Here is a 13,265-nt window from a genome sequence, read left to right as displayed (position 1 = left end):
AACGCCCTATGGGGGTGAATATGATTTGTTAACTGCTTAACCTGCGTCACGTCGCCCAAAATGAGACCGGAAAATAGCAATTCCACCGTCAAAATAAAAGCCTAAACTACAAACGTACATTTCCGCATTTAGCTGACGCTTTTATCCAAAGAGACTTATAATTGTTATTATTTGTTGAGTTCGCACGCCTCAGGAGCAACTAGGGGTTGAATATCCTGCTCAGGGACAGGTGCGTATTGCTTGCTGTAACTTGTTTGCTACGTGTATTTATGGATTGACAACATATTGGACAAATTAGCAATTTCATTTTATTTTACTAAATAAACAATTTCACACTGATTTACGTGTGTCCATGAATAAAGACTTTATTTTGAAAGTCACGACAGGACGTTTCCATTTCATGATAGCTACCTTGATGCGCTTATCAGATTGTCCTGAATGATTCTGTGCCCAATTAGAGACACTCAAGCCTATGTTTGATTTTCAGAGCTCATGTACCTGCAGCATGGCAGGATGCTTGCTTTTCATTGTAATCAGATATGTGGCTTGAGGTTGGACGGAGGCACCTATCTTGATGGAAAAAAGGAACCTGTCTGACACCATGAAAAAAGCTGGACTTATTGGAGTTTTACTATTACCCCAGGTGAGAAAACAGATGCGTGTTTGAGTTGAATCTATGCAAAATCTTAAGATCAAGTGCATTATTGTCTCCTTTTTTACAGGTTAAATCATCATCAGGGTGTCATCCTCATGTTAATCTTGTGAAAGAGGAGGAAAAGTGCATTAAAGATCTGCTACTTTTGAAGTCACACAAAGTAACAGGTGAGTTAATCCAGTTTCTAAATTGTATATTTTAGGCCTATTGTGTTATCTTATGCTTATACAAAAAATATTTAGTAAATGAAGATTGCTGCTCAGTGAAAATATCCATTGAAAAAATGTTGGTGATGTCTGAAATGAAGGAAAACTTTGAAGTAAGCCTTTTTAACCTACAGATTTGAAATGTTTTAGTGACACCTAGTGTTCACATAACATCATACACCCTGAAAAACAAAAAAAAACTTTCAAATGCAGACAGAACGCATTTTATATTGAAGGATCAAGATCAGGCCTCTCTTAAATTTTTTATTGACTGTTTTGTGTGGAGTAAATAAAAAAAATACAATTTCTGTCCCATCTATTAAGAAAACAATATCAGTGTACACTGTAAGGGAATGTGGGATGACCTTAACTGCTGGCCACCTGCTTCTCTTGGGGAAACTGTCTCTCAACCATGTCCAGAGTTTTTCAATTCAGAAGGTGAGATACTACACATGCACACACACACACACTGACAAACATGACAAACATTAACAAACAGACACCCATTATCTAATACATTGCACTGGTTAATTATTTGCCAGGAAACTAATTTGTTTTCATAAGGAACTGAGATAGCTTCTCCCTCTCAGGGTCTCTATCCAAACATTCAGCCATAAAAATGGTTGTGTACACAGACACGGGGTAACACATTTTGGAGTAATACATTAACGATAGGAGGATGATAGATTTCATAATAATTGACCTGAGCTTGAAGAGAGAGTAATAATTTGCAGCTTTTTGCTGTCCAATAAATAATAAAAGTATGCAAACACAGATCTACACGCTATACACAGCAGGAAAAACATACTCATTAGACATAATTTTGCAGGATGTTTATTTTTGTGTCACATTCACACTCAGAGAACAGTGACAGGCTGAGGATTGCTATTTTGCAGGTAAAGTGCATCGCAACTGCACTGCCGATGGCTGGACAGCCCCGCTCGTCCCACATGAAGATGCATGTGGCTACCCTTTCAATGACACGTTCCACTTTCTTGGAGAGGTTGGTGGTAACTAAGCAACTTTCATAGGAATGAACAGGGCCCTACCCCTGATGCTCTCTTCATACATCCATGCTTGAGCCAGGAGGCAATCAGCTTAGCTTAGCAAGAGGAACAGCCAGGTTAAAAAAAAGAAAAAAAAGGGAAAAAAACACATACTACAGGTGCTGGCAGTCAGATTTTTTTCATCTTTGGATCTTTGGAGTCAGGCTAGCTTTTTCTTCCTCCTCTCAACCTTTATGTTAAGGTAATCAGTCAAGAGGGTCCAACTGTGGACCTCATGTCTGGGGAGCCCAAACCTGCAAGCCAATGGGAAGCGAGTTGGGTTTGCAGTTGGACCTTTCTTTAATCATAACTTATTTTCTAGGCTTGCTTCCTAATTACCCAAAACATATGCTGCACACGCTTGAGCTGAAACACTGTATACAGTCCGGAAATACAGTCACCAACTAAATCATGCGTGTGACAGGTTGCTATAGGCAAAAAACTTAGGCGTCTCAAGTCCTCGCACAGTGGTCTGTTTTAATGATTGGTAGTGTTGATATATTGTCAAATCATGTTGTTGGAGGCAATAAATTGATGCTCTCTTTCCCTTGTTCAGTCCTCAGATTCCCATTTGTATTTCTCCTACGTGAAGACCATGTACACAGCTGGATACACCCTCTCTCTTATTTCTCTCACCATTGCCATCACCATATTCTGTCTGTTTAGGTGAGATACATTCTTTCTTAACCCTTTTTGTGAAATGCACTGACCCTTTGTTTTATTGCATTTCATAGATGTAGGCCTACATGGAATCACGGTTGAACCTTCCCTGAAAACTGCAGAATGATACAATAACATTAAACTGTGAATGTTGATGTTTCTTCAGAAAGCTGCACTGCACCAGGAACTACATTCACATCCAGCTGTTTATCTCCTTTATCCTGAGAGCTATCTTCATCTTCATCAGAGACACTCTGCTGTTTACTAATGAAGAGCTCTACCACTGTGAATACTATCCGGTATGGATGGACAGATACTTTCTTGTCATATTCACTTTTACATGTCTCCTCAGTCTATGAAATTATGCAGCAATCTAACATGAACACATGTAGGCTAAATCACATTCAGCATGTATATAATGCTCAAAGCAGTGATGGGAATTACGGCTCTTCGAAGCGAACCCGATCTTATGCCTCTCAAAGGGCTCATCTTTTAGTACCATATCTGTTGATCCCCTTCCTAAGTTACATTCTTATTTGTTGCACGAAATAAATATGTAAGATTTTTCATCTGCAATACACTGAAATATTCTCTGTCATATTAATGTTTAAAAAGTGCGGATCTGTGAGGCTGTAATTAGGTGTTAAGGTGCTTTGAGCTAAATGTGCTTTTGAGTGTTACTATATGTTCGAGAGAAATTATAGCCAATGGGAATGTTGTCATTATGTCATTGTCATTAGCGTTGCAGGTATGTTGTGGTGACGCCAGATGAACTGTCATAGTATCTTAGGAAACATTCTTTGGGCACCATCCACTAGTTGTTGAGATATGACCAACCGCATAGCTAATAAGAGTATGCCATAAGATGGTGCTGTTTAACTTCATTAGGAATCAACAAAAAACAACTTTTTGGCTGCAAACAGAAAGGTGTTGTTTTTTTTACATAGGAGTGCTTGATTAACACACCTTCCTTCCTGTGCGGCAGGCAGCATGTAAGGTTGTGCTGATGTTTTCCAACTACTCCATCCTGGCAAACTACAACTGGCTGCTGGTCGAGGGTCACTTCCTCTTCACCCTTGTGAGCCGCTCCTTCTTCTCCCTGAAGAAACACCTCGTCTGGTACATCGTCTTAAGCTGGGGTAGGGAGACTCATGCACATATTGACAGTTCAGTATAGCAAATTCTGCCTTTTGACATTGATCCGAGATTTATTACAGGTTTACCACTGATTGTCATTTTCTCCTGGGGGTGTGCCAAGTATTTTTATGAAGACGAAGGGTAAGGGAGAAGTAAAATCAGTTTCACTCATTGTGCAGTTATGATCTATCAAAGCGTGTTTTTAAAATGATTTTTTTTTTTTCATTGCCAAAGCTGTTGGGAAACCAGGAAACATGAATGGATTTGGTGGATACTTCGAGTGCCAGTTCTTCTGACTATATCTGTAAAAACTTGCTTAATCGTTTACTTAAATTTCATTCTTCTTTAAAATGTTATTAAAAAAATAGTTTGACATTTGGTTTGATGAGAAGATTTATACCACTGTCAAATATTTAAGCTACAGCCAGCAGTCAGTTATCTTAGTTAGCCTGCTCTCTCTAAAGGTGAAAAATCATCTTTTCAGCTAATCTAAAGGTCAGATTTAGTGTACATAAATGACATTGGGATCAATCTTTTCATTTAGCTCTTGCCAAAAAAAATTAATAAGCGTATTTCCCACAATGTTTAAACAATTTGCATTACAAACTAGTGTAACAATAGTGTTCACAGGTTACAATCATTTCAGATGAATCTCATCTTTTTCATGGGCATTTTGAGGATACTGGTGAACAAACTCAGAATGCCAGATGCACAGAGGAATGAATTCTGCCAGTATAAGTGAGTACTGATCACCTGTGGTATTGTTGCACTGTCATACTATATATCTCGTATGTAAAGTTTAGGCCTGTTGTGTTTACAGTAAAACTTTAACAGCCATGGGCTTTTATTTGATTTAATCATTGAACTCAGCCTGCCTAAAATAAAACTCTTGCTCAGCAAAGATGGGAAATGGGAAGAAACATGTAACATGTAGACTAACCTCATGGAGGGAAAGAAAGAGACTTATGTATTAAAATACCAGTAGCATCTCTTAGAAAGGATTAAAGCAGAAGGTTACTGTGCCATGTCAATACTGACAAAAGTTTAAACATTTATATTTGTACGCACGATCTAAGCATCTTAGAACCAGCTCAAGTAGGCGACCCAGAGGGCTTTAAGATGGTTTATACATCCAAAGAACTTCTATAGAAAGCAGACCCGGCTTCTAATTGAGACCTGCATTTATTTGTCAAAACGTGTAGCCACACCTTGCCAGTAAAAGGGACTGGTGTCTAATTGAGACTAGGCTTTTAAATGAAGTGTTACGGTATATGTGAAAAGGCATTGTCTGAGGAATGGGCCATGTATTTTGCAGAGGATAAGGTAATACTGTAAAGATCGCTCCTGGTTGCTTTGTAAATGAGGGTAAAAATACACACACACACACACACACACACACACACACACACACACACACGCAGGTTAGTTTTACAGGGACAGACTCTAATACAAAGACATTATAGGTTAATGCCTGTTAGGGAGTATCTTACTATTTTACCAAATATTAGGTGGTTTCCATATCAATCACTCAAGCATTCTTGTAGACAGAGATTTATAGAGATGCTTCAGCAGATGGGAAAACTCTATTGTTTTTATTATTAATGAGGGAAAACACTTTCCTGTTTCTTTCACCAGGAGGTTGATCAAGTCCACATTTTTTCTGGTGGCTCTGTTTGGCCTGCATTACATCCTTTTTGTCTTCTTACCTGTTGAAGTCAGCAGCTCAGTGTTTAAGATATGGACCTTTGCAGAGCTGGCACTGTCATCCACACAGGTAAACTAGAGGATAAGTATGAGAGAGACAGATGTCCAGTCAACTCTGAATAATGACAAATAAAAAGACACTCACTGACCTCTCTCTCTTCACATCTCTAAGGGATTTGTGGTCACTGTGCTCTACTGCTTCACGAATGGGGAGGTAAGAACTGGTTAGTCATTAGAGCCAAAACTTATTGCGCCAAAAGGTCAAAGGTGGTGTTTTGAAAGTGTGCACCAATCTCAGGTTCTGTGACATGTCCATTTCCAGGTGCAGCATGAGTTTCACAGGAGGTGGAGGAGGTGGAGGCTGACTCAGCACCTCCCCAGTCGGCCCAGGCAGCATCACAGCTCCATCAGCCACAGCGCGTCTCCTCACACACAGGTCTCCCTGCTGCCCTGCTCTCTAGGCAGCCTGCCAACCAGTGGACTCCCTGTAGATACTGTGGATACTGGCTCATATTCTCCCTTTCCTTGTCAATATGTAATGGATTCTGGCTTAGCGCTGACAACAAATTAGTCCACAACTGCAGCTTGAGTGTTTAATACAGCGGAATGCATATTTTTCAGATCCCTGGATTGTTTTTATTTGATGACAGAAGGATGTAAAATGCACCGTAGAGGCCCAATTAGTAAGCCGTCAGGCTTACTTGGCAATGATTTTTCATGTTCAAATGTCACAGATATTTAAACTTACCATCGGGGGCTTAAATATGCAGCAAACTTGATTCACCCATGTTCAGTTTAGTGTTGTTGTGTGATCATTTTGGAGGCTGCAGTATGAGGCATTTTAGTTTTACATTATACTTACAGGTGTTTGTTATTTATATTTAAAACTCGTCAGATGCCTTAGCTGTTGTTTCTTGGAGAACAACAGAAACAAGTGAAGTCTGAGGTCAAAAGAACAAGTCTTTATTTTTGATAGCCAGTCTTGGACACAGATGCACTGTATTGAAACTGCTTTTATATAAAAACTTACATTGTATTTGCACTTAAAGGAATAGCTTAACATTTTAGGAAACATTTTGTCGTTAGAAGAGAAGATCGATACCACTCTTAAATCTGTATGAAACTAGAGTCAGCAGACAATTAGCTTAGCATATAGGGTGGAGGCAGGGGGGAAACAGCTAGCCTGACTGTGTCAAAAGGCCCCCCACCCCCACCCCACTTCCACTTTTAAGTAAGTAGAGTAAGTAAAGCTAATCGCCTGCTGGTTCTCGCTTCACAATTAGCATAAAGACATATAAAGATGCTTTTTTCCACAGAAGTGTATTTCTCAAATGTTGACCTATTCTTTTACACACTTTATTTTAACCAATGTAGAGTACCAGAAAGTACTCCAAATTGCATCTAGCATTTTCATCAGTTATATCTTACACAGTACCAGCAAGTGTAGCAGCATGTAAAATCAGTTGTAAAGCTTGTCAAATGTTATTGAGAGAAAAGTGGGAGATGTGGCACAGGCTCTAGATTCCATATTTTGCTTTCAGCTTCTCCACCACTTCAACATAGGCAGTCATTGCTTCATCTTTGCCCAGACCTGTTGGTTTAGAAATGGAAACAAAGCAAACCAATTGGTTTTATGATAAAAACCCTGATATAGCCATGCCTACATTTTTGCTATTGGGGAATGTAGACAATGTTCTTAACATGTGTTTCAAATCTGGCTTTGTTGAAGAATAACCTTGCCTACAACTTCATTTTAAGACATACATTATAAGTTTTACATATAGTTTTACAACTGTCTGAAGTTACATTTTTATATATATATTTTTTAAATCCTACCTTTCTTCTTATCCCACGCATTCCATTTTCCTCGTCCTGCGAGGTCAAATATCCCTGGACACTCTGTGGATGTAAAAGCAACCGTCAATAACTGGGCTTTCCAATAAGCATCACATTTTTTAGTATTTTTTACTACTGTCAGTTGTTCTTATTCAAACTGTCAATGTCTATTCTAAACGATGCAACACATTTTCCCTCTTTTTAAGCTTTTAAGGGTCCCTGAAAACCTAGTTTCTCAGTGTCTTATTATGAGCAGTATTCTAAACGCACTAAGTTACATTCCACCGCTGACTATGAGCGATATCCTACATCTAACAACACCCAAATTCAGTTATTTGGTTATTTGGGCACGGCTCAGGTGGAAAAAGATGATGTCACACCCAATCATGTTATTCGGGCTGAGTGAAATGATTTGCTGTGCTACCAGACTTTTTTCACTTTTGTGTATAAGCTTGATTTATTTGATTGCTGTTAGGATGTAAAGGGAATTTCAACAAATAACAAAACAACGCTTCTGAAATGCTTAACCCACCCTGTCTTTAAACTATAACGATACTTAATGTTAGAAATACTGATGATCTGAAACTTTTTTCAGGGGGTATAAAATTCTCATACTGAATATTAATGTTAGTGCTTTGTTGTCAAATAATGTTTCTTCTATAAGAATGTAAGAAAAAAAATTACAGCTTCGTAAACTAATCACTTTTGGCATCATTTACCAAACCTGTCAGACCTGATTCTTTCTCGTCCCCGCCCTACTGGAAGTACAGGATAGGCCATCACAACAGTCTTTTTTTTGTGTGTGTGTGTGTTTCCATGACTTGTTAAATGTTAAAAACTTTTACAAAAAGGTTGCCTATATTACTCACCTATGTTAATATCACCAACTGTGGCTTGCTTATATAAACCATATAGTACACCAATTTCATCATAGTTTGGTCTTTGTTTGAGCACCTTCACCTCCTCTACTGCTTTTTTAAATGATTCCTGGGGGGATGAAAGAAAATACAAGCTGAAACAGAAATCTTTTATCAAGTTATCAAAATGTCTTAACTTAAAAACCAGCCTTATACTTCACAAAATGTAGTACGACTTGTGTTATCATCAGACTTATCACCTCATTACATTCATGTAAGACTTTACACATGCAGCTTAGCAGTGATTCCTGCCCTATTCGTAACTTTAGTACAGCCTAGTCCAGTACAGACATAATCAACACACCTACAAGGTAACTTAATAACTTCACTAAATAAAAAACACATATCTTTATGTAATGTTGTAGGAAAGGACTCAATTCAGAAGAGGTAGTACTTACAGTCATGACGGCAGTGAGAGCACACCTTGCTGCTGCTGATTTCACAGCGCTTGTCCAACTAGTCCTGCAATACTGCTGTTTGTGGCAGTGGGGATTTGCTGAGGGAAAAGAATGTGGGAGGTAGTTTCTGTCACTGCCAGCGAAGACAGCAGGAGACTATGAAGGCGTATTATTCAGTTCTACCATTCTTAAATTAATAGTAACAACAACAGTAGAGCTTGATATAACAACTTACAATTAATGCTTATAACATATATTATATTGAATCTTAAGGTTTAAGTATTTGATACTTGCCACTTAGTCATGTTAGTTAATTTTGGTTGAAATAACATTTTTCACAACTTCACACACCACCGAAGGATATGTAGTGGACAGGTAACACTGGGGGTTTCCAGTTACAGTGCAATACTGATATTCTTAATAAAACGTCAAGGCTCTTTTACACATCTGACAAGAAATTGTCAGTTTTCTGAGACTTTAAAGCAGGCGTGTGAGCAGATTGTTTCTTTTTTTTATGCATTGCACCTGTTGTCTAATGTTTCCTATGACATCAAAATAATGATTATTCATGTTTTTCCCCAAAGACAAGGAAAACCTTTTCAGCTTTGGGAGACAAGAGTAAAATTATTCTCCACCACAAGATGGCAGCATCCACATTTTTAATGATCTGATGGGTTCTTCGCTGTTGGTGAGCCTAAGACTAGATTGACATTTTATTTGATTTTATAATGGTGGCCATCCGTCTAATCTTTAAATGATTAAGATGGTTTTGATGTTCTATTTCAGAAGTCCTTACATGAAGCTGATGAATAACTTTTTCACAATGCAATGGGCTCCACATCGACAAATATCAAATCATGATCTAGAAAAAATGCTTTATTCTGTTTGAGATCTTTACATTCATGCCTTTGTGGTAAGAGACACATCTTGAATGTCAGAACACTACTAAGACATTTTAATTTAGAGTCAGAAAACATCTTTCAACAACTGAGAAAATACAAACTAATGTAATATCAAAACAAAAATAGCTGAAATCAACAACTGGTTTGATCACAATGAAAAAGTTCTGTAACAGCTTATTGATTTTTTTTAAGTCAAATATGTACTGATGGGTGATTATCAGCAGGTGAGTTCAGTACATAAAAACAAAAACAAAAACATAAAGCAAACACACCAAGTAAACAATGCAAGCCAAAACATAGCAGTCGAGTGTGACAGCTGCTACAGTAGCAATGCTTTAGCCTTTAAGTTTTCAGCTGGCACAAGTTTCATAAACACCTGAGTAAGGGACTGTACAAAGATTATTAAGGAGGAGGTGTAGTCTGAAATGAAAATACTTGGCTTTATTTTGTGCTGCGTCTTTTAAAGGGGCATTTTGCCATTTTCAGTCAAAAGCAATCATATTTCTGTACCAGGGATTTGAGAAACAGAATAGGCTTGGAGCTAGATTTAACGTTACCTCTAGCATAGAGCGCCTCATTAAAGCTTTCTTTTCTACAATATAAAGGAGATCATTGCATACACATGGTAATTGCCAATTTCACTTCTAATCTGTATAATAGCCTCTTTTAGTTGTTAACAGTTTCAGGACTTGAACCAGTTCAAGAATGGTTTATACATTTTGAGATATTAGGGGGAGGTCGTTTTTCCCCCACCCCAATCATTTTCATACAGTCAATAACAGTTTGATGAATGACAGCACATCAAAAGTATTTGGAAAAGAAAATGTCAAAAGAAAATTAAACACTTACGCCAATGAAAAATATCATAAAACGTGAAACCATGTTTGGTTCAATTTAACACATGACAATACAGGATGATGGGCTATGTCGAAGGCTGGCTGACAAAAATCTGCGCAGCAGTCTTGAAGTGCACACAGAAAGAAAAAACCTTCAGCTGACAGGAATGCATATGCCAAGCAGAAGGCCAAGCATTTTCTGTTGATCAGTGAAGAAATCTTATTAAAAAGACTCAATGGACTACAACAAAATTCAGTTGTAGTGCTTCAGTTAAAGCAAGTTCAGTAGAATTGTAACAGTGACTGCATAAATTAAACAAGACGCTAATATTGCTTTTCTTCAGTTCTGGGTTGAAGCTTCAAATAGAGTTAAAATCTCAACAATAAATTAAAATAAAAAGCATAAAAAAGGACCAAATAAACACTCATTATTGACAATAAGAAGTGCAATAAGATTGACGGCTCTACTGGTCAAATATCTCTAAAGAACAACCAGCTAATTTATTGAAAAGAAACATCTCTGAAATCTCTCAATGGGCTTTAGAGAGAAGCCTTCAATACATTCCAAGGGTGTATAAATCATTTATCTTCTGTGTGAGCGGTGTTTTTATTAATGAGTGCACGCATAAGGAGCTCTACTTTTATACCTTTTGTCTGGATCTTCATATGCATGTCTGTACAGTCACACATGACTGACATCCTCCATCCCGTTGCGGCAGTCATCGTCCGGCAGGGTGAAGCGGATGTGCCGGCTCTTCTCCCAGCCGCGTCGGATCTGTCCGAGCCGCCGGGCCACGCAGGGCACAAAGAGAGCCAGGCGGCCGAGCAGAACCACAAGTGGAAGAATCAGGACCAGCAGGAAGGTCGGGGGGAGGTGGAAGCGGTACTGGGCCGGGTCAAAGGCACGGTCCCAGCCATAGAGCATTGTGTGGAGGGTGGCCATGGACAAGGCGCAGTAACCTATCGTGGACTGCAGGAGGTGAAAGAAGGGCGTCACAGGTTGTATTTGGATGCGAAAACAATAGTTAAAGCGCTTTTACAATATAGTCATGTCCTCCTAACACATACATACACACACACACACACACACACACACACACACACACACACACATATATAAAAATATGACCCACACTGTTTTAAAAACAGAAACTGAGATTTTACCTCAAAGTGACTCCTCTTCAGTTCATATTGTGGCAGTCCAGCCAGTGCACTAAATTAGCTCATTACGTTAGGCTAATGCAGACCCCGTAGAAACACACTGACCTACCACTCATAACCTGAATGAACCCCACTAATGTATGCATCTGTCTGTGTATACATCTGTCTGTCTCTCTCTGTGTGTGTGTGTGTGTGTGTGTGTGTGTGTGTGTGTGTGTGTGTGTGTGTGTGTGTGTGTGTGTGTGTGTGTGTGTGTGTGTGTGTGTGTGTGTCATATTTTGTACCTTCAGGGCAAGCCAATTACAAAAACCTCCCAAGGTTGACTCCGGCAGGGGTCAGGGGTTAAAAATAGCCTCATTTAAACACTAACTGGGTAGAGTGGATCATAATTATTTCCACTTGACAAGATTGTGCCTGTTCTCTCCTGAGGAGTGGAGAATGTGTCCATTTATGCAGAAAAATAAATCTTGTGATATTTAACGTAGATATACCTGAATCTGTACTAATCCGCTGTTGAAAATAGTCCCCAATAAATGCACTTTTTTCCCTCTGATTTGCTAAACCTACAGTGCCCAGCTGTTTCAGGAAACTATTTAGCCGTAATTAAAAGAAATTCAACTAATATATTTGTGACCCATTTCTAAAGGTTTATATCTTCAGCAGAAGCAAATGGGTTTGGGGCTGAGAGCCATAGACAGGCAGGAAAATTTGTATTGTATTGTTGGTTTTGGTCATTTTGTAGAATTTGTTGATAATCAAACAACATTTATTTGTATAGCACTTTACAGCCACCAATAAGTGTCCAAAGTGTTTACATCAACCAAGAATAAACAACACAGCATTCAATAAAAGACAAGAAGAAAACACATGAAGCATAGAAAAGAGTAAGTCAGATAAGGTTGAAGAAGAGGGAAGTTGTTGCACCACTACTGTGTATTAAAAGCGATTCTAAATAAATTAAAATAAAAGTTTTGATTTAAAATTAACAACAATCAGCTATAGTGCGAATGTCAGGGGGGAGCTTGTTCCAGAGTTTTGGGCCAGCAACAGCGAAAGGCCCGATAGCCCCACTGTTTGTACCTGGACCTCGGGACTTCTAGAGTCCATAGATTTGAAGACCACAACAGTCGATTTTGCCCACCCAAAGTTAAAAGCTCGGACAAATACTCCAGGGCTAGCCCATTTAAGGCTTTGAAAACGAACAATAAAATCTTAAAATCAATTCTAAAACGCACCAGAAGCCAGTGTAGTGTAAAAAGAATGGGAGTGATGTGTGCACTTCTAGATGTATTTGTTAAAAAAGCGAGCAGCAGCATTTTGCACAAGTTGAAGATGTGAGATGGATGTTAGACTTAGACCAACATAAAGAGCATTGCAATAATCTAGCTATGAACTAATAAAGGCATGAATAGCCTTTTCTAGATCAGGCCTGTTAAGAAAAGGCTTTACTTTTGCCAGGAGACGAAGCTGGAAGAAGCTCATTCTGACAACATTGCTTATCTGTTCAAATTTCATGCTATAATCGAATGTCACACCCAGATGCTTGGCACATGAAGTCAGAGCTCACAGACTTAAAGCAGGATTGTCTGACATGAATTTTGTACTGAAGATAATACACTCAGTTTTGTCTTCATTCAGATTAAGGAAGTTCCGAGATAGCCACAATTTAATATTAATGCCATTAAGCAGGCAGTTTAGTGCAACACTGTCATTAGGTTTCATAGGCAGATAAATTTGCAGGTCATCTGCATAACAATGAAAGGACAGGTTGTGCTTGTCTATTATAGCCCCTAATGGTAACATATAT

At 38.6% G+C, this 13,265-nt stretch overlaps 2 protein-coding genes across 6 annotated transcripts in view; one reads left to right on the top strand and one right to left on the bottom strand.

Annotated features, from left to right (window-relative positions):
* The first annotated feature begins 86 nt into the window (after positions 1 to 86).
* Positions 87 to 8,131, top strand: LOC123974372 (secretin receptor). Its single transcript, XM_046055027.1, has 14 exons — positions 87 to 229; positions 488 to 643; positions 723 to 822; positions 1,186 to 1,299; positions 1,758 to 1,864; positions 2,464 to 2,573; positions 2,734 to 2,866; positions 3,553 to 3,706; positions 3,785 to 3,845; positions 3,939 to 4,008; positions 4,351 to 4,442; positions 5,340 to 5,478; positions 5,581 to 5,622; positions 5,731 to 8,131. The coding sequence occupies exons 2-14, from the start codon at positions 575 to 577 to the stop codon at positions 5,977 to 5,979; spliced, it is 1,440 nt and encodes a 479-aa protein (XP_045910983.1). The 5' UTR covers positions 87 to 229; positions 488 to 574; the 3' UTR covers positions 5,980 to 8,131.
* Positions 5,362 to 13,265, bottom strand: part of LOC123974351 (metalloreductase STEAP3-like) — a 179,508-nt gene continuing 171,604 nt past the window's right edge. For 2 of the 5 annotated variants that reach the window (XM_046054984.1, XM_046055015.1), the window contains one exon: positions 9,415 to 11,267. In XM_046054984.1, coding sequence (XP_045910940.1) covers positions 10,980 to 11,267 — 288 coding nt within the window. In that variant the 3' untranslated portion in view covers positions 9,415 to 10,979. Of the gene's footprint in view, positions 5,484 to 8,558; positions 8,658 to 9,414; positions 11,268 to 13,265 lie in introns of those variants that run through there. The other 3 variants (XM_046055007.1, XM_046054991.1, XM_046054998.1) reach the window with 3 other exon arrangements.

Source organism: Micropterus dolomieu, linkage group LG01, assembly GCF_021292245.1.
Source record: "Micropterus dolomieu isolate WLL.071019.BEF.003 ecotype Adirondacks linkage group LG01, ASM2129224v1, whole genome shotgun sequence".
Classification (NCBI taxonomy): domain Eukaryota; kingdom Metazoa; phylum Chordata; class Actinopteri; order Centrarchiformes; family Centrarchidae; genus Micropterus; species Micropterus dolomieu.
Note: the sequence above shows the minus strand (reverse complement) of the source record. Positions and strands in the feature narration are given on the sequence as shown.